A 26,077-nucleotide genomic window follows, 5' to 3' on the forward strand; every position below is an offset into this window, starting at 1 on the left:
TGCCTTAGAACTTCTAGAAGAAGGCTGACAATACAAGAAGGGTGATAGTGTTTGTCAATAAACTTTTTTGGATATTGGCTCCAAAATGTGTGTACATTGTGTGCCAAGGTTGCAATGCCATCATTATTTAGGATATGTTGTGATATTTATACACTTTACAGTGGCAAACAGCAATTAGCTGAACAAGGTATCATGTTCAGATGTGTAATTACCAAAGTTTATCAATGCCCGCACAAATGAGAGTATTTTTTTTCACTGAAATTTGATGGTATTTATTTTCTGATGCTTGTAAATAGCTGTTGATGAGCCTTTTGTGTTTTGTGTTTCAGAAAGTGCGCACAGATGGAACTTATGATTTCCCTCTGACGGAGGCCAAGAGCGCCATCAACCGACCTCTGAACCGCTACAGAGATGTGCTGCCTTACGACCACTCACGCATTATTCTCGAGCATCCCACCACCAACTACATCAATGCCTCACTCCTTAAGGTGTGTTATTATAGGCAGTGGTAGCTTAAGTTATTCTAACTCAGTGCTTCCCAAACTTTTTCAGGCTAACGCCCCCTTTGGCTCCCTAGTGAGCTTCTAGCGCCCCCCACAGACACATCTAAAAACATATATATGCATCTTTCTTGAAATTTAGTACGCTGCAATTTTAAAAGATAAAGGTTAAACACATTTGTGTATTTCACAAATAGAACCCCATTTAGTGAACTAATATGTTTTTCAGCTGTTTTAACTGTTTCAGCATTAGAAACCTAGGACGTCTTGGGCAAATTTACAGCCGGACTCGTGGCCGGTCTCACGGCCAATCGCCAAATTCCATTATCAAGTAATATCTCCCAAAGTAATGAACGCAGCTCAATGAAACTTGGAACACGTATTCATTAGGACCTGACGGTGATGTCTGGCACGTGAAAACTCTTTAAATTTCACCTTCATTCGTGAGTTTATTGCGATACGTGCCGAAATTCGCAGTGATTCGTGCCGAAATTCATTTCACCGTCATTCTTGATTTCACACTTCCTTATATTCGGCCCGTATCGCCGGGTATTTAACGCTTAAGTTCGCGGCGATCGAAATTTTTTTCTAAACTGCTGAACAGATTTCAACGAGACTATAAATACCTAACCTCCAAATGGTGATGTTTAGCTCGTGACAATTTTTATATTTTGCTTTCGTTCGCGAGTTATACAGATATAGGAGAAACGATCGTTATTTCTACCGGCCGGTTTAACCAAGAGCCGTTTACGTATAGCCGTATAACTCGCTAACGAAGGCAAAATCGAAAAAATTGTAACGAGCTAAACATTACCGTTGCTGAGGTTAGGTATTTAAATACAAAATTTCATTCAAATCTGTTCAGTAGTTTGGAAGAAATTTCTTCATTACCGCGAATTTAAGCACGTATTGCTGTTTAAATCACAAATAGGTGAAATGAAAAAAAAAAACTCGCTAACGGAGGCACAATCGAAAAAATTTTCATGAGCTTAACATCATCGTTCGGTAATTAGGACTGTAAATTAAAAATTTCGTTCAAATATTTTCAGTAGTTTGGTAGAAATTCCCAGATCACCGTGAATTCCGGCCCGTATTGCCATATAACTATGGCAAAAGCAAATGAAGGCAAAATTCAAAAAATTTTCACGAGCTAAACATTACCGTTAGGTCCTAATAAATACGTGTACCAAGTTTCATCGAGTAAATTTCATTAGTTTGAGAGATATTCCTTAATCATTGAATTTGGAAATTGGCTGTGAGACCGGCCGCGAGTCCAGCCGTTAATTTGTCCGAAGCGTAAACCTGGAGAGGTTAAAAAAACAGATCTGGGTGAAAAAACATTGCTGTTAGTCATGTGCTGCACGCGTTGTGTACAAATCGTCAAATAAACGTTCGAACTTCTGACATCGACTTCGGGCTGCTGCCCCCCCCCCTCCACATCGCCCCACTACCGCGTCTTTCTTCCTTACCGCCCCCCAAATCTTTCCACCGCCCCAGGGGCGATATGACGATATCGCCCACTTTGGGAACCACTGTTCTAACTGAACAGTTTGACTTTGATATTTGCTCATAAGTAATGCGGAACTTTTCTTTGAATCATGTTACTAAGAAGAAAGGATAAATCTTCCTCCTGAATCAGTTCCTTAGTTGAAGTAAATTAGTATATACTTATTAAAGACAAAGATTCCTAAAGGTCTATGAACTTGGTTAGAATGTGTTAGTATGAATGAAGAATGCTTACATGCTTCTTTTAATGGTAATGGCAGGTTGAGAGTGTGCAGCGGCAATACATCCTGACACAAGGCCCGCTGTCAACGACCAGCCAGCACTTCTGGCTGATGGTATGGCAGCAGCAGACCAAAGGCATCATCATGCTCAACAAAACTATTGAGAAAAACATGGTGAGTTTTGTGTCTGAACTTTGCATAAGAAATTATTCATCTAATAATTGTAAAGAGGTACGGTACCTTGAAGTAGTGTAGTGTAACAAGAAAAGTGTATGTGCGATGCTCACATTTGGTTATGTACTGCTGTGTGCACAAACAAGCTTGTTGCTTTGTCAGTTTTTGCTAATTTTAAAGACGGTGAAGTGGGAATATCATTTTAACTAATATTTTCTGAATTTTGAATGGATTCTTTGGCTGGATGCTAAGTGTTGAGAGGAACTGATGCACTGATACCAACAACTGATCTGTTTGTGGTTTTATTAAATTTTTTTGTTTTCGAACCTATACTACTTATTCAAAATGGGGTTCCTGTGTTAGTTTTAATTTCAGCAATATTTTATTGTCGCCCATGAGGTCAATCCCTTTATGATATAAGGTATAAATGAGAGTACCTACGATATTGCGAGCTACGTTATGTTTCCTTCATAACTCAATTGAGAGAATCAGACATCTTCAGGGATCATTGCTCACTGCTCACGTGATAAGCCTGTTCATTTGAACCGTTATTTACCTGCTACGTTATCTACCTGCTTAGGGTGAATTGTGAGCATTGAGCAAATCCCGACGCTTTGTTGTCAAATCTTGTACAAGGTTATGCCGGGCATAAATCATTTCATGTAGGCTAAGTATCACAGGAAGCTATAATTTATCGGTCAATACCCTATGCTTACCATTTGGTTGCGGTCGACTCGAGTATCATGACCGTCCACCCGAAGAAGTACCTAGGCGATATTCTTTGACAATAATATTTCATTGACGATTTATTTGACTCGATAAATTCTATCTCGTGCAGCAGCCGGTATTATTTGTAGACGCGCTGCCAAAAAGTGCGAGTTCAAGAATAGTAATTTTTACCGTAATAAGAGTGCTCAATCGCGAAAGTCTTTTACGTATCTTTTGCAAAAAAATGTCCAGGTTTTGTTTTAATGAACTAATTGCTTTCAGCCCATCGTCAATAGTCGTTTAGATGTCGTCAAGTTTCGACGTGATGGCACTTGCTATTCATTTATTTTTCTCAAGAAAATTACTGTGGAAGATAATCGAAGCAACTTTCAGTTGTAGTTACTATTGCGCCATTGTTTCTGAAGCTTCTTATCAAAGTATGTGCCTTATCTTGGATCCCTTATCTCTCAATCCGGGTTATCTTTTTACCGGCGGAATGTGCAAGCCTCTTACGGACACTTTCAAAGTCTTGATACCTCCATGTACATTTGTTTATTTTTTTTGACGTAAAACCTACCTAACCTTTTCTTCGATTAAAAAACCACATACTTGGCTAAATAAATCGTAGGTACTGACGCCTACACCATACTACTTACGACTTCAAAATTTGATATTTTTAACTTATTGATATATTTCCGTGATAGCGCCTGTATTTGCCACGTAAAAAAAATTAGAAATGCGAGAGCATAGTAAAGTTTTTATTTAAGATACAAGACCTTACCATCGAACCTTGCAACGTTATCGCAAGACGAACATTAGCCAGACGAACAATTGCGCAATTCAATTGGAAAGAGATGTCCGGACCGCGCGTGAGCTTCGCCATCATACGATGTTTTGATGCTTTTTCACCGATGTTGAATTTTTGGTTATATTTAGGAACTCCTCTGCTGCTTCTTCATGTCCAGTGATTTTTAATGAATAACTCTTGGTGGCCAAGTAAAAATGATTAAATGATGTACACTTTACAGCGTTTCGCGCCTCCGATAAAGTTTGATGAATCTATGTGGCATAAGTTTTGATAATGACTTAACTTGTGCAACCCGATGTTTCTGTGAGCTGACTTCGTCCTGTTGTGTGGTGTAGATCAAATGCGACCAATACTGGCCGCTGGGCTCCAGCAACGGCGGCCAGGACTCTATGACCTTCCCGGGAGTGGGGCTACAGGTCGACCTCGTCTCTGAAGCCAAGCACCACCACTACACCTACCGCGTGCTCAGGTACTGTCATCTACCACCACTACACCTACCGCGTGCTCAGGTACTGTCTTGTTCATCTACCGCGTGCTCAGGTACTGTCTTGTTCATCTACCGCGTGCTCAGGTACTGTCTAAAGCCACGACTGACAGGATTTTCTTTATTTTTTTAAGTGAATTAAGTTCATGATGTCATATGTACATCGACATTTAGCGAAACTTTATGATGATGTGTATGTTGATTATGGTACTTCAAGTTCAGTAATTACTCAAAATGTTGTAAAAACTGAGTGAACTCATTTTCGAGCCTGGCTAAGCGATCGTTTCAGGCAGCGAGGTTGAGATCATATCAAATTTACTATTTCTGTTGATAATTTTCCCAATATTTTACTTGAGTTATTTTACTGGTTGTCGTTTCTTTGCAACTTACAAAATTCAATTCGCGTTTTACACTACGCAAATAAGTGTACCAAGCGCATGCCCTTAAACCCCCCCCCCCCCCCCCCCATTAAGCCCATGCGGCGCGCTGGTTTTGTGTACAGACTGACGGAGACAAGCAGCGGCAACAGCCGCGAGGTCCTCCACTTCCACTACACGACGTGGCCAGACTTCGGTGTGCCGCAGTCACCTGAAGCCTTCAACAAATTCTTGAACGTGGTCATCAAGAGCGGCTCCCTGGACGCCAGCGTTGGCCCTGCCATCGTGCATTGCTCCGCTGGTATTGGTCGCTCCGGCACCTTCTGCCTCGTGGATACACTGCTACTCATGGTTAGTGTAATTTATTGTTTCATTTGGAATAACATCAGTGCATTGAATTAATCCTCGTCTTGTGTCGTGTATCGTATCATTACTACAGTTTAATGAGTAATTTCCGCATTTCTTTCGTTGGGTAAGGAAAACGACTTAATTTATTGTTATGAAAATTGTATTTTGATTTGAAAGGTCTAACGAGTGCGGAGCTGCTACTTTGCAATGACATAAATTTCTGATACTCGTTATCGGATCGGAAATTCTCACTGCTTCATTACTAGTTCATGATCATCTAGGCTAGACTTCATATATTATTTTTATCTTCATACCACGACAATAACTGAGACTATATTTGGTGTATCGGGCAGCTGGACCAGGGTGTGTGCGGCAGTAACGTTGGCACGGTGCTGGAGGTGCTGCTGGACATGCGCAGGTATCGCATGGGTCTCATCCAGACGCCCGACCAGCTGCGCTTCTCATACCAGGCCATCGTGCAGGGCGCCCGTCAGCGCCTGCGTCAGCAGCAACGTGCTACCAACGGCAGCCTCGTGAGTTACACGGACAAGTGGGGCTGTGTCTTTACGGGATTACAGATCAAACTACATCACTTCATCGACCCCAGAGTCGTCGCGGGCACTATTTAATTGAGTGACACTTGCGTCGCTCATCGTAGGTTTGCTATGCTCTGCTGATGATTTCAGACTTCAGTTTCAAGCTATCAAGTATAGTTACATACATTATTTTTCTAATATAGGTACAACAATTTTTATTGATCCAAAGCTTCAATTTTTCGTGAAAACTATCAGATTAGGGCGCTAAATGTATAACAATTAACTGATTTGCAGGTTAACTTTAACTGATTCAACTGATTCATCGTGAAGACAAACTGAATCTCTCCCATCCAAAGATTACGAACATATAGCTTTATCTCGCTGTATAATCAAACTCAGAGTCTATTGCACGCATTGTTTGCTGAAATGTCTTGGCGTTGGTGTGGAATAGGAGTCGTAACTCGCTACAAGTTCATGATCCTGGCCCCGTGTTACCGGTCCCGTGTTACCGGTCCCGTGTTGCCTGTCCGTGTACCGGTCCCGTGTTGCCTGTTCCGTGTTACCGGTCCCGTGTAACCGGTCCCGTGTTGCCTGTTCCGTGTAACCGGTCCCGTGTTACCGAACTGTGACATACTAAGAACGCTTCTCATAACGGCGTGCCTTCCAGAACTTGCCAATGTTTCTTGCTCATGTAAAATCTATGCATTCTTAAACCAAAATTTGTTTAAGGCAACAAGATGACTAGATTTTAGAAGAGCTGCCACTCGACTTGAGATGGTTTACGCTAAGCTAGTGTTTAAGGTAGATCGAATGTCGTACTTTAATGGACACTTAGTTTTCTATCTTTATATGTATTCACAAGTTCTATTTACACAAAGAAAAGTTTAAAAGTTTACTTAAGTTTGAGATGTAGGAGTAGAGTCACGTGTTTTAGAATGGATTTCATTTCACCTTGTTATTTACTACTAATAGTTGGTTAGTAACGTCGCAGTTAGTACTGCTTTTATGGAAGTGATCATGGACCAAGTTTGACCGTTGATATCATAGTCGTACATGGGATTTTCTTTTCAGTTTGAAAGCTTTAGATTATTCTTATCTCTTGAGTCATTGAGACCATTGAATATTTTTACTTCTTCATAACTTGGTAGCCCATGCTAGTCTTGAGCATGGGCTCGCTTTCTCTCAAACAAGCACAGCATAGTCGAGCAGGCTGCCTTGCTGACGTCCCGTTTAAAAAGTAACCCTCAAATTGCCTGCCACAAAACTATAATTTATACCGTTTAACAGCATACAAATTTTGGAACCGTTTCTGAAAAAGCAATCCTCGAGTCGCTAACTCGTAAAGTATTCGGTACAATATATGTACTATATTTATATGTACAATACCACCTGAGCGCTGTTATCTTTGTCGTAAAGCTCACATTCGTTTAGCAAGAGAGTCGAATAATGTTTAACATAGCTCATTGCATGCGTGATGTGACTGCCGAAGTGCATGTTGTACTCTTATCTGTTATTTTGATCCGTAGCGTCTGCGGTTCTGTTTATACTGTATATTTGTTCACACCGCTTGCAGGTTTCTAGAAGCCATTACACCCGAAAAATTCAGTATTGTACTATGCAGCTTCTGAGATTACCTTTGTTGATACTGTTAAACCCTCCTGGTACCATCGTCAGAAACTTTGCTTCCTTTTTCTCATCATTTTCTTCATAAAAAATACCAGAGCAATTTCTGAGCAGCATTGGAATCGACCAGCATTTTTCCGACTGATTCGTTTGAATCAATTTGCTTCCAGATGTCGGATTAAATTGCTTATTTGTATTATAAGCGCTTTAAGCGGAGGTTCTCGGTACTTATAGCGAAAAGAACACTTAAGGGTTCTGCAACTTTAGATCTTGTTTTAGGTTTCTTCAAGATTGTTACAACGTTAGATTACATATCGTGGTTACTCTTATTAATGCTCTCACTCGTTCGTTCTTTTCTCATCAATATCTTTTCAATGATTATCAAAAACATTGTTAATGATTTTTCCTTTTAACGTTAACTTCTGGTGTTCTGATATTTTTATTTTCCCATTTTGAGAATTCTTTGTCTGAATTTAATCTTTCGATTATCACTGGCGTAGGTTATTATCCTCACTCTAACGTGCGAGCTCGTTAGCTGCAGTCCGCCATATCCTGCTTGTAGTGGAGTGAATCAGTATTGATGATACGCAGCCTTGACCAGCAATCGACAGGTTATCAAAACTGCTGCTCAATTCCTGGTCTTCCGTTCTCATTTATTAAAACGCATGGTCTTCCGTTCTCATTTATTAAAACGCATTGAAATACTCTGAGGATCGTTAGTTCTATTTCAATATATGCAGATAATTATAATCGCTTACGATTGTTACACATTTTCTGATGCACGCTGTTAACCACCAGCTAGCGAGGCTGCTTCCTTATTGTACGAATTTTGCTTCTCGCCGCCACTTCTTGAAATTTGAACTGTCACGCTATGGTTGCGTAGCCACTTCTCTGTAATGGTCACTCCACGGTAAATGTAGTATTACTGACTCTCGCTGACGTGAGTTTTAAGTTGTAGGACTTCTTGTTCCAAAGTATTAGTAGTAGCTACGTAGTTTATTTCTGTTTTTGTGTACCGTGTCCACTAGACATTGTCTTTCTGTCACATTTAGTAGATGAGCTCAATTTTTTAAAGCATGTTACTATTTGTATCTTAGCCATTTTCATTGTACTTTCTATCCGTTGCTTTTGTGCTTCCGTCCAGAGTACTTATATTTTAATTTTGTTTAATATGTATGAAGAAATATTGTAGTTGTACCATAGTAGCTTCTTTAGCCTCGCTGTAGCAAGTCTGTCCCAGCCTGTTTATATTTTAAAGTGTACTAATAAACTTCACCTTTTGATCAATTGGTCTGTCATTACCCCCTCCCCTCCTTTATTATTTGTTTCAATCAAAAGCCCTCTTGCTCAAACCATCACTTTCAAATATAAACAACTGGCGATGCTTGATATTTCACATATAAACAACTGGCGATGCTAACCGCTACGCGCTTTGTAATTAACGTTCATCATTATTTATGTAACTGCTTCTGCTTTATTTTATTTCACTGGCCCGACCTGGTGTAATTTAAAAGGCAAAATGAAATGCCATGCTTTAATCCATTTAATGCGAGTTATATTTTACTTGCTAATTCTTGATTGAAATTAGGTATGGATTGTAACAATTGTCTGGTCGAAACTTGGTCCTAGCGTCTGATCATTTTACTGAGTTCTCAGAATAGGATTTACTGCTTTCTCGTATTATAGCAAGCGGGTGCTATACATATTTTCGAAAGCAATGTAAAAGTCTTTCATATTACTACTTGGTGATTAGTTTTCCTCATTACAAGCATTTGCCTAAAATTAAAAAATTGATCAGTAGACTCTTTTCAGCCATCGCACGTTCCTTATTGGATGTTGAGTGAATTTTGTACGGGCTCACGCAGTAGTTTTCCGATTTTTGCAAAGGACTAATAAATCCTACCTCTTAACATGCCACTTAAGCTGCCTTTTTTGGCATGAATTGGATCGCTCCCATGCGAATACTTCGAGTTTTAAAATGAAAAAGTGATTAAAAAATCACCGTAGCATGAATAATTGCCTGCCTATCCTGATCCTTTTTTCAAAGTCGTATATAATTTCTTTATGAAGGAGAGCAGAAACCAAGATGAATGCTTGGAAGTCATTGCCGTTTATCAGTGTTAGAGGCGTAAGTTGGTTGGACTTGATATTAGTCGACTGACATGTGCATTTAGGGGAACATCCTGCTTAGCATTATTTTTGTCTGTCCTTGGTTGGCTGTGGAGGTGCTGGTCGCTGCAGTGTAGCTGCTGGTGTAGGGAACAATAGAATAGAAGTGTCGGCATTGAAGAAATATGATTCTTGAACTTTTGAATCTTGAACTTTTCGTGACTTGATTCACAAGGGATCAGGCCGTTGGAACCCGATCTCTCCATATCTGACGATTGATTGAGATGGCTGCTGGACTTATTGGATGGTCCGTAAGTTGCTAGGCATTTTAGGCAACAATAGCTGTTACCTGTCTAGGCAACAATAGCTTGGCGACGTCCGTAGTCAAGACACTTGGGTGTCGGCTGGAATGAACCCTTACTAATTATTTGACTTGCAGGAACGCGTACGGTAATTACGACACATAATACAACTCAATTCTATTCCTACAATCTTATGTAAAATTAAAGGCAAAATTCAAAGGTGAAAAAATGATTCCATGGCTAATAATATAATTGGAAGTTTGATTGATAGAACTGAACATTTTGAAATTTTAACATTTAATAGATAATGAAAATAAGTAGCAAAAATCGGCTGGCTTTGTGGCAATTGGATTGTGATGAAACTACTCGTTATACCACGACAGACGAATTTTCTACCGTACGGATAGATTCATACTTAAATCAACACCACGATGACCTTGTTGAGAGCGTGGTCGCTACTGAGTAAATTATCCCGACAGGCAGAAATGCGTCATGGTAGCGGTAGCAAAATCGGCTCGGAACAGGCTGTAGAAATACAATATTTTTATTTAAACTGACTGGACGGACTACATACATGAAGTTATGAACTCTGTGTCTGTCGACGCATTAACGATGTTATTAGCATCAAATGGTTCAATACACGGCGTGACGAGACGCGTTTCGTGCGCAGGGCAACGGTGTGAACCCTGCAGACGACGGCAGCAGCAGCGATGAGGCAGAGGAGGCCGCCGAAGACGCGCCTCCCCCACGCCCGCCGCCTCGCACCGACTCCCTCACGCGCTCCGTCACCGAGGCGCAGATCTGGGAGAAACTGCAGGGTGATGATAATGATGATGTTACTGGTCCATCTCTGAACAACAATCATCATCATGATGGTGAGGACGATGATGATGATGAGGAGGAAGAGGAAGAGCCTCTTGTCGTGCACCGCAACAACACCACTAACAGTAAGGGGGTTATTCCTTGTGTGGTTCTTCCGTTTGTTGTATTTCTTGTCGTGTAGAGTGCACACATATTTTGATCACTTACTTGTATTACTCTTTAATTATTTTTTTGTGTTCCATATCCCCGTGTACTAATTTTGAATGAACGGCGAAACTTAATCTATTAATCAAAGCCCAAATCAGGCCACGTTGAGCTGCTATAGATACCGTAGTACGCATCATCGCTAATACCTTCAGTTTATGTGTTAGATTTTGTCACTTGGTTCCTGTACGTAGCGTTGCTGTAGCCTTTAATATTTGTCACTTGGTTCCTATACGTAGCGTTGCTGTAGCCTTTAATATTTGGTGCAGCAAGCCTGGGTGACGCTGACCTCCCCGACCTGCCGTCGTCCCCAGAACATCCCCCGACCCCGCCTCCTCCTCCTCGCCCTCCTCCGGCCAGGGTCACGTCACCGAGTGATGGCGACGAGGCGCCCTCGTCTCCTGAGGAACTTGCCACTAAAATGTCAGTATCTCTGCAGGCTAAGGAATGTTTACTACGATGTTGTCTCAACGATGTTGACGCTACGATGTTGACGCTACGATGTTGTCTCAACGATGTTGATGTTGACTCTACGATGTTGTCTCAACGATGTTGATGTTGACTCTACGATGTTGTCTCCACGATGTTGACTCAACGATGTTGTCTCAACCATGGTTGACTCAACGATGTTGTCTCAACGATGTTGTCTCAACGATGTTGTCTCAACTATGTTGTCTCAACTATGTTGTCTCAACAATGTTGTCTCAACGATGTTGTCTCAACGATGTTGACTCACCGATGTTGTCTCAACGATGTGATACAAATGGCAGACTCATGTCTTCAATGTTACGTTTAGTATTTTATGTTTTTGCTCTGAGCCAAGTGTTATGGAAATTAAATTTTCAAAATTATTGAAGAAAAGTACTTGTTTAGTCTGGTCCACTGATACAGTAACCGTTTTAAATGACATTCCAATTTGAACGTCAGGTAATTGATATTAGCAGCAGTAAAAAGGGTTTAAAGCAAATTTCTTGAAATGATTTTAATGTAAAGTTGCAGGAGTTGAAAACTAGTTCTTACTATGTCGATTATGATGAAAAACTGAGTTCCATTCAACCGGGTGACCTGATCCCACAAATGAATCGCCAACTAAAGTTTAAACTCCACCCTTTCTGGAACTTGAACGTTCTCATTCAACTACGAATAATTGAAACTGTTAATTTTGAAAATTGAACTGATTTTTTATCATGTGTGTCTCAGCTCGTAAGGCTTTAAAAAACAGATGGGCCATTCCGTATTCCATTCTTGGATTTTCGTAAGGGTTTCGTGTAAAATGTGACTGTTATAAGTTTCTGTGAAGTCTTAACGCCACTCCATTGCTCAGGGCGTGCGAGGTGCGACGAAGACAGACACGGCAGGAGCGCAACGCGTCGCTGAGGTCGAAAATTACGGCAATTCAAGAGAAGAGTCGCGTCACGGAGGCCTGGGAGTACCGTAAGAGGTGGATACTGCGGCCGCTTCTTATGGGGGTGTTCGCTGTGGGCGTCGCGGGGGGCGTTTGGTTCTTCAGGAGCTGGTGGAGCTATTAAGGCTCGAGGGGGAATAGGGGTCTATTTGGAGTCGAGAGTGGGGAGTGAGGTTGCTAGCATCGCTTCGGGGTTTGGATGTTCGGCGGCTGGTAGGGATATAAATTCGTCTGGGGTAACTGGGGATCAATATTTAATCATTTTGCAGTAATTCAGTTATTAAAGGCTAACTAATATAATGAATTTAAATATTTTTTGGTTGACCCAACCAAGTTGTTTACAAGGAAGAGGTCGAACCCAAAATGATAATGATATATATTAACATGTGTCAAAATTTTATTCTGCCAGCAATTTTTTACCGTGGGAAGAAATTAAGTTAAATTTCTTGAACGAGCCTCGAATTTCCGTAAATTGTGTCAAGACTATGGAGATATGAAATTTTGTAGGAGTGTTCCAGATATTCGGGACATTGAGTAGTACAGAAAATTCAAAATTATATTCCATGCGACGCTTGTTCTGTTGCAGATTTGTTCCCGTTTCAATTTTTATTTTTTATTTATCTTTTGTTCATGGAAGTGCACATGTTTTTTCCTCTTCCCTCGCGTTATTCATTCGAGCAAGCCTTGCATTTGCCCAACAATTCATTCAATTGTGATTCGCAGCACGAAACGTTCGTGACATTCTATAAACTGTCCTTCACATTCTATCCTATTTTTTGTCTGAAAGCTAACAGCTAAATATGCCTTGACATGAAAATTACACCAAACATTTCACAGTTTTCTGTTCATGTGGGATTTTCCACCTTAAATATGTGTCTAATTTATTATCGGCTTGTTTGTGTCGAAATTATTTTTCCTCGGGGTTGTGGTGAAAGTGTCACGAGTCATTTGAATTAATCGTATTTCCCAAACTTCTTTTCCATGTTAATTCATTGGTTGGTAAATTGTAAGCTGTCCCATATGATACGTGCGCTGTAGTGAAATCTTTCTGAGACTTATTTCACACCCGCTGAACCCTAAATATTGCCGAGACAGGCGAATAAATGAAGTAATTTTCTAAAAAATAATGTAATCTGATGTTCATCAACTTCAAATATGTGTCGAAAAATTGCGATAACTTGAAATGGTCCCTCTAAAATCATTTGCCGGTTAAGGATTAGTAACTTTTCTATCATCTTTTGCCAGCTGTTTGGTCAGAAAAGTTGAGGCTACAACGAATATTGTTCATGTGATAATATCTAAGAGTTTGGATGAGGTTTTCATCACAGTTTGCCCCCGTATGCTGGTTACCTTCCATAACTCTAACAAACATCTTCTTGAGACGTCGCCGCCTTCATCTCTCAAATCAAACGCGTTGCCTGTCAAGCCTACGTGTTGACCTATTAGCAGTTAGTTTTGTATGGCCATCCCACCTGTGTAAATATAGTACTATTTTATAACTAGCAATTAATCGTGTAGATGTTCGACGAATACTAGAGTCATTTTACCATCTAGGTCATTATAATTATGTTGTTAGATTTTTGTTTTGCTATAACTTTTGTCGCTGTCTGATTTCTATTATCGCGCATAGATTACTGCTGCTCGCAGCGTCGATGGCTTCGTCTTGCATATTGTTCTCCAGGAGCCAGTTTCTCACGAGCTGAGCAACGGTCTTCGCATTTATTGCACTTGATTACTAGATATTGTTGATAGCGTCGACATGCAAGGCTTCATTGACTGTCGGTGTCTTCTTACCTGACTATTTAATTGCTTTATTTAAATTTGTGTAGTGTGGATGGATGTGCGATTATTTTTGCTTCGAGCTTTTTCCTCAGTTTCTGTTTTATTAGCTCCTACAAATTTTTATAACATTCCAATGCTTTGTGTTACAGTTTCCCCCAGAGCAGATTTATTTGATTCATTTTGCCTTTGTTTTCGGACTGCTCAGGTTAACCCTTTTCTTCCTTTGTGATTTCTTAAGTTTCTATTTAACATTATAAGGATGATGCCTCGTTCAATTTATATTCCAGTCACATCTATGCATGTAAAAACTTATGATTTCATGACATACATTTAAAAAATGATACGATTCTTATCCTGATTTAGTTTCAAGCTTTATTGTGTGTCTTTAGTTGATAATTTAATCATTGTACTGAATTTTGATGTGTTCTTGAGGGCCCGCTTTCGTCACTTGATTTTTGAGGTTAGCGTCGTAACGGCTCTAGCTATTACCTTGTGGCTGCCTCGCTCTTAGCCCATGAACTGCCCGGACTAGAGTTGTTTCAGTTTGTTGGTACTTTCTTAAATCGTAATTGATTGATCAATCACAACCTGCGTTACGATCAATGTTACTTTTTCAAATTTCTAGTTTATTGATTTTATTTCTGATTTTGAATGCTTTTTGACTCCCCTTGATTCAGATATACCTCTGCTTGCGGTCAGTTCGGTTTTCAAATTGCGCTCATTGACCTCGAGCAAATATTGTTCCATATGTTATAGGTTCCAGATTGCTATTCCTGCAGCATATATCATTGTTATAAACGTCACTTGTAGCATCTGTGTTGAATCCACAGTAAACTTATATGCACTACTTGTGTTATTAAGAGTTTACTTGCTATGACTTCTAAGAGAAAGTTAAATATTCTTGAAAACAGCTTTGAGAACGAACCACGCACGTTTTAAAGGTGTAAAGAATATTTTTATTTGCCTCATGTTCGGTCAGATACTCGGTTTTCGGCACGAAAATGTATTAATTCATCAGCCCTAGAATTGTCAACGCACTCTCAATATAAAATAAAGTAATATGTAAACGCTACCTTTTAAATCAGTACGATTAGTCTTAGAACCACAGCCATTCCTAAGATAGCGAAATTACCTCAAGGCTTCATCGGCACATGACATTCGGTTGCCGATGTAGCTTGTACTTAATTCGAATAAGTCTATTCTTAAGTTCCCTGTAGTGCATTATCGAGCACGATGTATGGCTACATGCAGTGCTCAACGCGTTGTGCCCGCGTGCTGCTCCATAGTTCAGTGCACGAATTATGTATTGTAAAAGTACCAGGTTGCTTAGGTGCCTTCTGATCCTGAATGATGAAAATCAAAGCTTGTGAGAAGACGCTTACTGAGCTGCGCCACGTACAGAAGTAAACAATGCTCGTTGCGAAGAAAGATGATTGATATTTTTAAAAATGTGTTCTACAACTCAGTGTTCATATTCTACGCGCAGAAATTTTTGAATTTGCTCCTAGAAGTTCGTGCGTTCAGCTCATTAATTATTTATAATTTTTCAGTATAGCTCTTGTCGTAATAAACTGATTTAAAGTTGGCGCCAATGAACAACGGTTGTTAGGCACAACCGTTGTTGAGAACAAACAAAACATAACTTTCATTCTTTCTGTTACAAAGAACACTCGCTTATAAGGTTGCAAAACTTTTGGTCCAGATAATTTGTTCAGTAGTAAAGTGAACTATTACTATGTGATATTTCAACCATACTTCGTTAATCAACAACTGACAGTCGCCAAATCCGGTTAACATTTTGTGTCTGACTTGAGCTGGGCTCGTAGTCTGAGCATCCCTCGGATGTTTTTTTTTTTTCGAGACGAGGCGAAAATTGCAATTCTGAACCATCCAATTTGACTGAGCCATGAAAACACGTTGACTTGCCTTCTTCCTATGACTTGCTAATATACTGATTTTTTCTCTTTCTAAAGAATTCTGCTCATTGAAATTTCTTCTTTGACTTACTGGTTTCAATAAACTAGACTCGCTCCTTTTAAACTACCCACGTTCAATCGCCTTTGTACAGACAAAACCTGTATCATAGAGGATGCGGTGTCATGGCTCTTATTTTGAAGCCTGCCAGCACGTGTATTCCGTTCTAACTTTTGTATAATCATGAAATTCAATGAGACTTCTTACTACATGCGGTGTTTAATTTCTCCTTAGCAATAACTTATTAACTTGTAGTGTTGTCAGTCGCTCACAGTAAGGATCGAAAACAGAAGCTGTCGGTTTGCGTACGTATTTATCCAATTTACATCTTCGGAATAAAACGCAGAATACTCGACTGAAAAACTGCTCTCTTGACCTCTAAAGTGTAATTTTAAACGGCATCAATGAATACGCTAATTAGATTTTACGCTAATTCGCTAATAGAGAACCTTTTTCTTGTGTGGTCAGTTGCATCTTGCCTCGTGTGTGGGGTTTCACGTATGCGCGCTCATTGCTTGTGTTCAAAAGTTGGAGTGGTTTTCTCTGGGTCGCTTTTTGTTGTGTGGGTAACGCAATTCGGAATTGTTATAAGCTGGAACGGTGTTGCAATCGATCGTCCTGTTGGATTTTGGAGGGTACATTTTATTTTCGTTTGATAAGATTCATTTAAAGTGCTCTGTTTATAAAGTTGAACTTTTCCCCTCCGTCTGAGTTGAGCGAATCTAATATACATCAATAACATTTCTATCTTGATAGAAGATTGGATGAACTTGGACCGATTTCTATTTCACTTTGCTATTATGGGCCTTCATCTGTATGGAATCGTATGAGAAATGTTTTAGTATACTTGGATGTGGGCTGGATCCTACATGGTTCTGATTCTTGTCGCCTGTTTGTTGCAGAGGCCGAGGTGTTGGCTCGGGTGGTGTTGGTGAGGGGCATGCAAGTGATGCTTGTGAAGAAGAAGGTCCTAGCAAACGCGCTCGTCCCTGAGAGGTCGACTTCATTAGATTCACGTCCGACAAGGAATAATAAACTTGGTTCCTAATATTATAGGCGGCTGTTGTTCTGGATTCTATAATTTTCTCAACAATTGTTAATTAGATTTTTCTTTTGATGCGTGACTTGGTTCGTCAGGAGTAGGTGATTTCACGTCCCCTAGGGCACCGTTTTTGAGCATCTTGCCGCTGGCTTCGTTGTATCTCATTACCGGTTCATTTTGTGTGTTGAAGTTTCTTTGGTTAGAAGTTCACGTTTTCCTCTTATATTGGTGTTGTTCCTGTTAAACCTTTAGCTTTAGCTTTACTTCACAAGAAAAAAAAGCGGGGACGATTTTGCTTCCGCATTTTCTGAAGTGAATAATGTCTGAGACGGTCTGAGATTTATTTTAGACTCCAATGCTTTGGACGCATGTTTTTTATTATACAGTTAAAACAGGTCTTTGATGTAAAACAGGTATCGACGATTATTTAATAGATTCATCATTCTGACTCATTCCGATCAATGCATTTCTTTTCTCTGACCGATGCAGGGTAGCCAACGTCTCGTATGAACATTTTATATGAATGTCTTCGTCTGTGTTGTTTTTTCGCTTGTCCCTTATTCGTTCATGTCCATGAGAGGCTAATGCTCGCAAGCGTGAGCGCGCTGGCCATTTGAGACCTTCGTTCATTGTAAGTTACTTTTGACTAGAACAAATTCTTGTTGACCGAGACCGTGACCGTTCACTCCGTTCTTAATGTTCATTTCGTGACATACGGTGCGATGTACTCCACAGCAGATGCTCTTGTAAAATTTGAGTTTGTTATGCTACCATTGACACTACCTAACGGGACATGAAATGCTATGCCTGTACAAAAGGAAATAATGATAATGATGAACTCATCGGTGGTGAGACTGAGTAATGATCAAGATGAACACATCGGTGGTGAGACTGAGTAATGATAATGATGAACTCGTCGGTGGTGAGACTGAGTAATGATAATGATGAACTCGTCGGTGGTGAGACTGAGGAATGATAATGATGCGTTGAAATGATCGCCGTATCTATACCGTGCACTGATATAAGTTGGAGATTCTTAAGCTATTAGGCCGCATCTCGCGTCGACGGCTGTGCCGAAGTGTTCGTTGCCTTACATTGTGGATGCTTGCACTCACTGCGTTTAAGATCGTTAGTGATTTTGTTCAGTACTCGTTTTTATTTATACCCCAAAAAGTTTTGGTCATTGCCTGCAAGTTACTATTCTGGTTGATTGCATTCAAGTTTTGTGTGATGAGGCAGAATTACCTGATGATGCATAATTAAACTACCTGAAGTCTTAGACCAATAATTTTAGCCGAAAACTACGGCATCGCTCTTATTAATTTTCTTAACAGTTCTTATAGTAATTTATATTTAATCTTTTAAGTTTTAGTGGTCGAACTAAACAAGCCATCGATCTATATCAAGAAAAGTTTATGTACTGCAATTTTGATGTGTGTAGGTAAAAGTCATCCAGATAACTACGCCCGGTAAAGTGAACGACTTTCTTTCATTCACCAGAGGTACCATTAGATTTCTGATGAATATTGTGAAGTCCAATTTCTAAATGAGTGAAAGTTTCATTCACAAATGACTTGTTCTATCATGCATGATAAGGAGAGACCTGCCGAAGAGCGTTTGTCAACAGAGGTTCAAATGCTGCGATGTGTACTTACAACAGAAGAGAATACGAAGACAAGAGGATACAAACAAAGAAAAGCTTTCTCGTATTATTTGCAGGTAATTATTACATTCAGTATTTCTAGGGAGCACAGAAATAATGTTTCTAAGGAAACATAAATATAATAAAAATTTTCCTAATTATTATTTCATTAATACCGTATCTTGGGTGAAGCAACGTGAGTTAAGATCCACATGATTATTTCTCGCTATTACATGTAACATCCACAAAGGTTTCTTTTCTAGCTTCAGCAAATCTATTATTATTTCTAATATAAATGATGCTATTATTGCTCAATACCAATATTATTTTACCAGCACCGCCACAAGCAGTAAAAGACCGCAACAACCGAACTTGAGACCGCAAAAAGCTGTGAAAATTTTGCGATGTTCAGATTAAGCGACAGGTCTAATGGCCTAATAAACGCTGCCACCGCTATTACTTTTACTAATGTTTGATGCACCTGCACAGCTTTCCTCACGGGGATGCTTGCCTTCACTAGCATCCAAGGGAACTAGCCCTCCCTAGGAACTCCCACTTGCTTAATCATTTCAATCGTAATATTTTATGCTTATTCTGGATGGTATTAAATAAAATCGAAGGTTGATGTATGTCGACGAAGGCAGCCAGTTAATTATCAGTTGGCTGAGGATTTGTCAGATCACACAACTACGAATGGAACTGCTTCCGCTGTTCCGATGTATTTTCTTTAGGTTTTTATTTTACGATTGTACGAGAATTCATGCTCGAATTATTGCATCTAAATTTATGAATCAATGCTAGACAACCTCTGAATTGTCCAGCTGTTTATTTTATTGAAATTATTCATAATAATCTAATTTTCATTCGTTATTTTGGACTGTAAAAATTGTTATCTAACGATGCATCTGTCCGTCGCAGGCTGCTTGAGTTGCGCAGCCTCACTCAGTACCTGCGACTTCTGTCATTTAGTGACCGGCGGTTGTTCAAAACTTCTCATATGAATACTTTGGAAATGACAATGACATGCAGCGTCAGGTTTTCGTTCATTATGAATTCGCCAGCCTTGTTAGTTGTAAGTAATTTGATTCTAAGTTCTTGGCCGCTTTTTGCATTTTATTCTCTTACGATTTGCGTCTTTTTATTAATTGGCCATCTTCATCGTGAAGGCAACTCGAACGACCATGTGCACAAGCATATATCAGCGAAAGCAACCTGAGAATAATTCACGTCCTTATTAATACATTTGATTTGTGCAAGCTTGATAGTTTAACTCACTTTGATTGGAATTTTCCTCATAATTTCATTTCATACTTTGAAGAGGAAATTGCGATAACATAACCCAAGAACCGTACAATGTACTCATTAGTGTCTTATCGCAGCGTGATGTATTGCTATTGAAAAGTTAACGCCACATACAAAGTGAATTTAAGACTAGGATTGTAGTATTTATATTATTTTGGATGGAAACGAGCCCTTTAGCACACAATTTTCTTAACCGATACATTCGGTCTCTTATGAAAATTCCATGCCAAAGCCGGGCTCGTACGTTCAAAACAGCTAATCAGAGTTCAATCCGTTGTCGCGTAGCAATTCTTCACAGGTAGTAGGCCATTTTTTACTATCTTTTGCACGTATTGGGCAGTAATATGATTTTAAGTCACATCCGTTGAATATTAAAAAAAAATATTATGTTGACAATTTTCCCAAATCATTGCCAGTAGATGCTAAATATCACACGATTTTGTGATAGAGACGCTTAATAGTCAATGAGATGGACAAGGTGTTGGCCACAGAAGGCATAAGCCTGGAGATGGTGAAGGAGGCGGCGACGCGGGTTGCCCCGTGGGTGCACAAGACGCCCGTCCTCAGCTCCAGCAGCCTCGACCAGATCGCTGGTCTCCAGCTCTTCTTCAAAGCCGAGAACTTTCAGAAAACTGGCTCTTTTAAAGCCAGAGGTGCCTGTAACGCGGTGAGTATATGACATTTAGATTAAAAAACTGGCCCTTTTATAGCCCCTGTAATGTAGTGAGTTTATGCCATATAACTTCAGAAAACTGGCTCTTGTACAGCCAGAGGTGCCGGCAACGCGTTGAGTATATGCCATTTAGCCAGGATTTTAAACACACGAAATACACTAAATAATTCACTAAACACAGCATCTACAATAATGTTGACCTTATAAAGTCTCAACTATGATCATAATGAATCTCTGTTTTTTTATGACGATCCATAATAGTTTTTGATTCGATTTGATCAGTAGTTAACTATATTTTTTTATAAAGGTGTTCCATGCAATGGAGGAAAGTAAGAAGGACGGCAAGAAGCTGCCAGGCATAGTCACCCACAGCACCGGAAACCACGGCCAAGCGGTAGCCTATGCTTCCAGTAAGTAAACATACAAGTTTGTATTTTTGTAGGTATGAATGTAAAATATATAGTCTAAAAATGCGTTGAAGAATTTTTTAGCTCACTATATGCGTATGTTGTTTGTTGCACGCGTTTTACTATATATTCTGGTAGTATTCTAAACGATTTTTTACGTTCTGTCGCGTTCTTTTATTCCGATGATGGAGGCCAGCTCCATCGTCGGTTCGAATATATAGAGAATACAAGGACAATCAATAGAGAAAAGCCAAATTTACACGAAACACATAATAATCTGGAAATATAGAAGGAATTTAAAAGCAAAGAAAACGCCGAGCAAATTCATTTGCTTAGCGCTTTCTTCTTTGCTTTTAAATACCTTATAAAAAACGATGATTGCCAATTTCAAGTCTTAAAGGAGCGTAAATTTTCTTATCCATACAGACGCATTGATTGTATTTGATTGCCTAAGTTATTACGAATTTATTTGGCATTTTCACTGCATTACAATTTCTAGTGAACTTGCGATATAAAAAAGCTTATAATATAAGTACTTGTAAACAAGATATTTTGCACTACACAGAGTGCGCAGGCTTGCCGTGCTGCGTTGTGGTGCCTAACGATACTCCAGACATCAAGTGCCAAGCGATCGAAGGGTAACTCGTTAATTTTATGAAGCATAGATCAAATTATGAATGAATAATGGCGGAGAACGATAATGAGTAACTCGTCTAACTTATCTCAATAAATGACACTGGTATTTAAACCTCGTAAAAAATCGCTCAAATCAAATAATGGAAGCAATGATGAGTCTTCAATTCTCACGGTTGAGTTTCATTCTTTTTTCGGCGTTCTAGCTGCCAAATCCCAAGTAGAAATCATGAAAAACATTCTCATTCTCACTATTTAAAATCACATGCGTTACAGTTACGGGTATCAGAAATTTCATAATGTTATAATAAGGCTGATATATTCAGAATACGGGTACGATCAGACTGAATTATTCTAAACGCCAAATGGTTACGATAAGTAATATTCTTGATGGAAGCTCCATGACCCGCAGTTACGGCAATAATCAGTAGCAGTGTTGACACACGACCCACATTACCACACGACCCACATTACCACACGACCCACATTACCACACGACCCACATTACCACACGACCCACATTACCACACGACCCATCCTGTATTGTTCTACAATATTTGTTCTGCATGATTTGTTCTGTCCTGTATTGTTCTACAATATTTGTTCTACATGATTTGTTCTACTGTGTATTGGTACTGTCATGTTAACCTCGACACTACTTAATATAGTTGATCCCGGATAATTTCTAAATAAGACAACCTGATTTGTTGTCATGGTAGTGTTTAAACTAAAGTGGTGAAGATTCTAAGAAAGAATAGTTCAAACTTTTGTTCACCGAAGATAGCCATTGAACTCTCGTTCTTGAATTCTAAGTCTGCGCTAAAGTGAAATTCGATTCAGTTTTTAATCCAGTCTGTTTTGTGATGCCTCCCTCATTATTCCTCCATTAAAATACAATTTCAGATTCGGATGATGTCTCGAACACTCCCATATTTTTAAGGTGCCAAGCTCTAAACACAGACTTTGAACACGCAGACGTCGTAGTGGCACTCAAGCTCTCCTACAGCTAACGATGCCTTTGTAGAGGATGAAAAATGGATTAGGAAAGATGTGTAAATTATATGATCTATTTGTCGATTATTTTCTATCGATTACAGTTACAGAATAGGTTGGTTCATCTGCCTAGCAAAATTTCAATTTCATTTAGGAACATTTTCATTATCATAATAGAATACAACGATGTATAATTTCTTCAGGTCCCGGACTTGGACGCTATCTTGGTACCCATAAGTGGAGGCGGCATGACTGCTGGCATCGCCGTGGCCGTCAAAGCCCTGCGGCCTCAGTGCAAAGGTTGGCAATTTGGTCAACGAAATAATTCCACTTTCCCGAATTAAACATTCTAATACTTTTCTATTGAAATGATTTACTTTCGGCACAATAATTTGCTACGTGCAGTAACTGAATGCTTTTTGTCTCCGTCTACTACTTCATTTATTTAACACCGTATACAAAAAACGTTATTGTTGTATAGCATTATGTGTTCAGTGTACGCGGTGGAGCCGGCGGGCAAGGAGCTGGGCAGCAGCCTGGTCGCCAAGAAGAGGCTGTGGCACAACCCGCCTCAGTTCCTGCCTACCGTCGCAGACTCCATCAGGACCCAACAGGTCACTCGCGTCTTGACGTGGTGTATAATATTTATTCTCATGTGATTTATATTGTTCGTGTGGAACCTAAACCCTAATTGATCAGAGACTCCATTTGACGTAAGTTAAAATTTTACCTCATCACGATTCAGCTTGTTAATACTTCATGAACTATAAACTTATCCAATGAAGATCGTTCATGACTTATGATGTTACTCAATGATTATATTTTTTATATAAAAACGAAAGCGTATAGAACAGACATTGATTTGAAAAACGACCTTTGAAAATTTTGAAAACGAAAATTGCACAATAGGTGTTTCGTCGTTGCACAATATCTCCGAACTGTTCTTTTCAAAACGTCGAGATTACTTTTCCCACGTTAGGTGGGTGAGCTGACGTTCCCTGTGCTGTGCTCGCTGGTGGAGCCTGAGGTCTTCACCGTCACGGACCCGCAGATGATGCAGGGCATGAGGCTCGCTCTCACCAGGATGAAGGTGCGAGTCAATTTATTGTATAATTAACGAACATGATATAAAATAATGAATCTTCCTTATGTGCATGTGTTGGTGGAAGAAGATAAGAAAATTTCAGCTACACTGAATCTCGTTGAAGGATCGTAAGCCTTAATTTATTGCAAGGCTAAATGAGTTTTATTTTTATAGGGCGGGTTGAAATAATCGCCAGCCCTGAGGGCGGAGCACAACTGTGAAGGTTGAATGTTGTATGATTGAACGCGCGGCCTGGTACAATCACTGAAATATTCATGTTTGATTTAAATGATAAATTACCTCTATGGATGTAAACTAAATCTGTCAAATGTGATGGTGACTCATAATGATTGGCCAGCAAAATTAAATCAGCGCCGAATGAGAGCGATGCCCTTACGAAAAGCCATTCAAATTAAATCATCCGAATTTAAGCGATGCCATCGCAAATTCAAATTAAATCAGCCGAATGTGAGCGATGCTCTCACGAAAGCCAGCCAAACTATTTCTGGTGTCGTAGGTGGTGGTGGAGGCCGCGTCGGGAGCGGCGGTGTACGCGGCGGTGCAGCAGCTGAAGCAGCGGTGCCCCGACGTGCAGAGGGCGGGCGTGGTGTTGTGTGGCGGCAACACGGGCTTCACGCCGCTACCTCAGATGCTCCTTGAGGAACCTGCGCTGGGCCGAAGCACAACTGTTACTCCCTAGCAACGAGACGAGTTTACGTATAATACTCATATGGATGTCGATAGAACCAATATTTTGCAAAGTTGGTAAATGGCAAATTTGTGAGCAAAGTGAATGGCAAAGTTGTTGGCAAAGTTGGTAAATGCTTGACTTAACTTTCAGGTTGACGAAGTGATTAAAAATGGCTAAGAACACACAATTATTCGACACGATTTATAGTTATTAAAACATGTAGCATGGCAACTCATGGTTAAATTAAAAATGAAACGAAATGATGTCAAGTAATGTCGACTCTCAAGAGTAGGCTAATGGTAGCGAATGGCTGCCTTTGAATTGCAATACATATTAAAAAATCGTGGAACATGTTTTTTCCAATAACGAAAGTCAAAACTAATATGCCATGTAATTATTGTTGATGAACTTATTAAACAATTCTATACCTGAATACGTTTTGGATCAAAATTTATAAATTTAACATAAGTTTCGATTATAAATTTTAGCCAGTTTTATAACGGTTTAACGTGTTGACAATTATGACGTATTTATCTTACTTATCACCTCGTAGTCCCGATGGAGGAATAACAATTGTCGTAGTCCCAGCAATTATAATTGTGCAAATTTTCTCACTTGCGGTCATTGTTGACGCTTCGTTTTGTTTGTTATTACAAGTTTTAATAAATGATGACTAAAACTGTTATGTTTTCTAGAATTATTTTATAAAGCACATTTTATGGAGTCTTTTCTTGCCCTTCGTTCTAGCCGAGTTTTTGTACCACTAGAAGAAAGCCTCTGGAAAAAAAATTAAACTCTAAAATCATTTAATTGCAAATAAAGCAAAAAATTATGAATGAAGGCAATGCCAAAACAACCCAAATCTTCATTGAAAACATTTCGGATACCAGCTTTCGGTATCCGAAAACATTTCGGATTCAAGAATATAATCATTACCAATTCGTACGACTGGATTTAAAGAGGAGATATTAGAATTTAATTTGACTTTTAAAAAATAAAGTAACGGAAAACTGTTAGGAACTGAAATCGTAGTTCAAATGTTTTCGCGCAGAAATATACAGAGATTAAAAAAAGACTTCAGTACAATCTACCGGAGAACGTAGCTGATAATTCACAATCACCGTTACTATTTAATGAAAATGTAGTACACTTTGCGTTTTATGTCCTTTTAAATTCATTTATAATATGTAATGCGTGTGGTCATGAAAATTTTTCAAGTAAATTAGTAGTTTTTTAATTAGGTACATTATTTTTAGTCTAAACTGTTAATTGCCTTTTAATTTGCAAATTAATGAATAGTTTTAGATGAAAGAAAATGTCGAGCAAATCCAACTTGCCTTCGTTGGATACGTCTCGTACACCAACTCCATCATCACCACTTCAAAAATGCAAGAACTATTAAAAGAAAAACATATAGTATTGTAAAACTAATAAAATTATATTATTAAATTAATTAACGTTGCACATTATTCAATTATATTACATTCGCGTTATTAAGTTATTTATAAAACGGATTACCAAAAAAAGGAGCAACGTTTTGAATATCTCCACCCGTCGGCAATTTCTAAACAATACTTGTTGTTCTTATCCGTAGGAAATTCTTAGTCAATTGGTTTTAAAGTTATTATAGCTGATTATTTTGGTATTTAAGGTGGCAATATTGTGCGTGTTATTTAGGTTGTTCTATTGATTAACTCGTCTTCTCGAAGTGCTTGAACTGATAATGT

The 26,077-nt window shown here is 39.2% G+C and overlaps 2 protein-coding genes across 3 annotated transcripts; both read left to right on the forward strand.

Moving 5' to 3' along the window:
• Positions 1-293: 293 nt before the first annotated feature.
• Positions 294-19,021, forward strand: LOC108676606 (tyrosine-protein phosphatase non-receptor type 2). 2 transcript variants are annotated; one of them, XM_018164714.2, is made up of 9 exons: positions 294-488; positions 2,267-2,401; positions 4,253-4,386; positions 4,904-5,129; positions 5,480-5,659; positions 10,367-10,643; positions 10,992-11,145; positions 12,047-12,163; positions 16,786-19,021. In XM_018164714.2, the coding sequence occupies exons 1-9, from the start codon at positions 303-305 to the stop codon at positions 16,874-16,876; spliced, it is 1,500 nt and encodes a 499-aa protein (XP_018020203.1). In that variant the 5' UTR covers positions 294-302; the 3' UTR covers positions 16,877-19,021. The 2 variants fall into 2 exon arrangements, with proteins under 2 accessions (XP_018020203.1, XP_047737636.1); XM_047881680.1 differs by lacking the exon at positions 16,786-19,021 and having other exon boundaries at positions 12,047-16,094.
• Positions 19,022-20,155: 1,134 nt separating this feature from the next.
• Positions 20,156-25,069, forward strand: LOC108676607 (probable serine racemase). The gene is made up of 8 exons (XM_018164715.2): positions 20,156-20,536; positions 20,850-20,952; positions 21,515-21,587; positions 21,909-21,915; positions 22,779-22,875; positions 23,071-23,189; positions 23,555-23,665; positions 24,177-25,069. The coding sequence occupies exons 1-8, from the start codon at positions 20,339-20,341 to the stop codon at positions 24,357-24,359; spliced, it is 891 nt and encodes a 296-aa protein (XP_018020204.1). The 5' UTR covers positions 20,156-20,338; the 3' UTR covers positions 24,360-25,069.
• Positions 25,070-26,077: the final 1,008 nt, after the last annotated feature.

Source organism: Hyalella azteca, unplaced genomic scaffold, assembly GCF_000764305.2.
Source record: "Hyalella azteca isolate HAZT.00-mixed unplaced genomic scaffold, Hazt_2.0.2 contig8570, whole genome shotgun sequence".
Lineage (NCBI taxonomy): Eukaryota > Metazoa > Arthropoda > Malacostraca > Amphipoda > Hyalellidae > Hyalella > Hyalella azteca.

What these genes read in the sequence shown, in the direction of transcription:
- LOC108676607 (XM_018164715.2), top strand. Translation starts at nt 20,339, where the DNA reads ATGGACAAGGTGTTGGCCACAGAAGGCATAAGCCTGGAGATGGTGAAG. An exon ending in ACTCCATCAGGACCCAACAG is followed by an intron (nt 23,190 to 23,554) that starts GTCACTCGCGTC and finishes TTCCCACGTTAG; the next exon opens with GTGGGTGAGCTGACGTTCCC. An exon ending in TCGCTCTCACCAGGATGAAG is followed by an intron (nt 23,666 to 24,176) that starts GTGCGAGTCAAT and finishes CTGGTGTCGTAG; the next exon opens with GTGGTGGTGGAGGCCGCGTC.
- LOC108676606 (XM_018164714.2), top strand. Translation starts at nt 303, where the DNA reads ATGAGCCTTTTGTGTTTTGTGTTTCAGAAAGTGCGCACAGATGGAACT. An exon ending in GAGGAACTTGCCACTAAAAT is followed by an intron (nt 11,146 to 12,046) that starts GTCAGTATCTCT and finishes TCCATTGCTCAG; the next exon opens with GGCGTGCGAGGTGCGACGAA. An exon ending in GCCTGGGAGTACCGTAAGAG is followed by an intron (nt 12,164 to 16,785) that starts GTGGATACTGCG and finishes TGTTTGTTGCAG; the next exon opens with AGGCCGAGGTGTTGGCTCGG.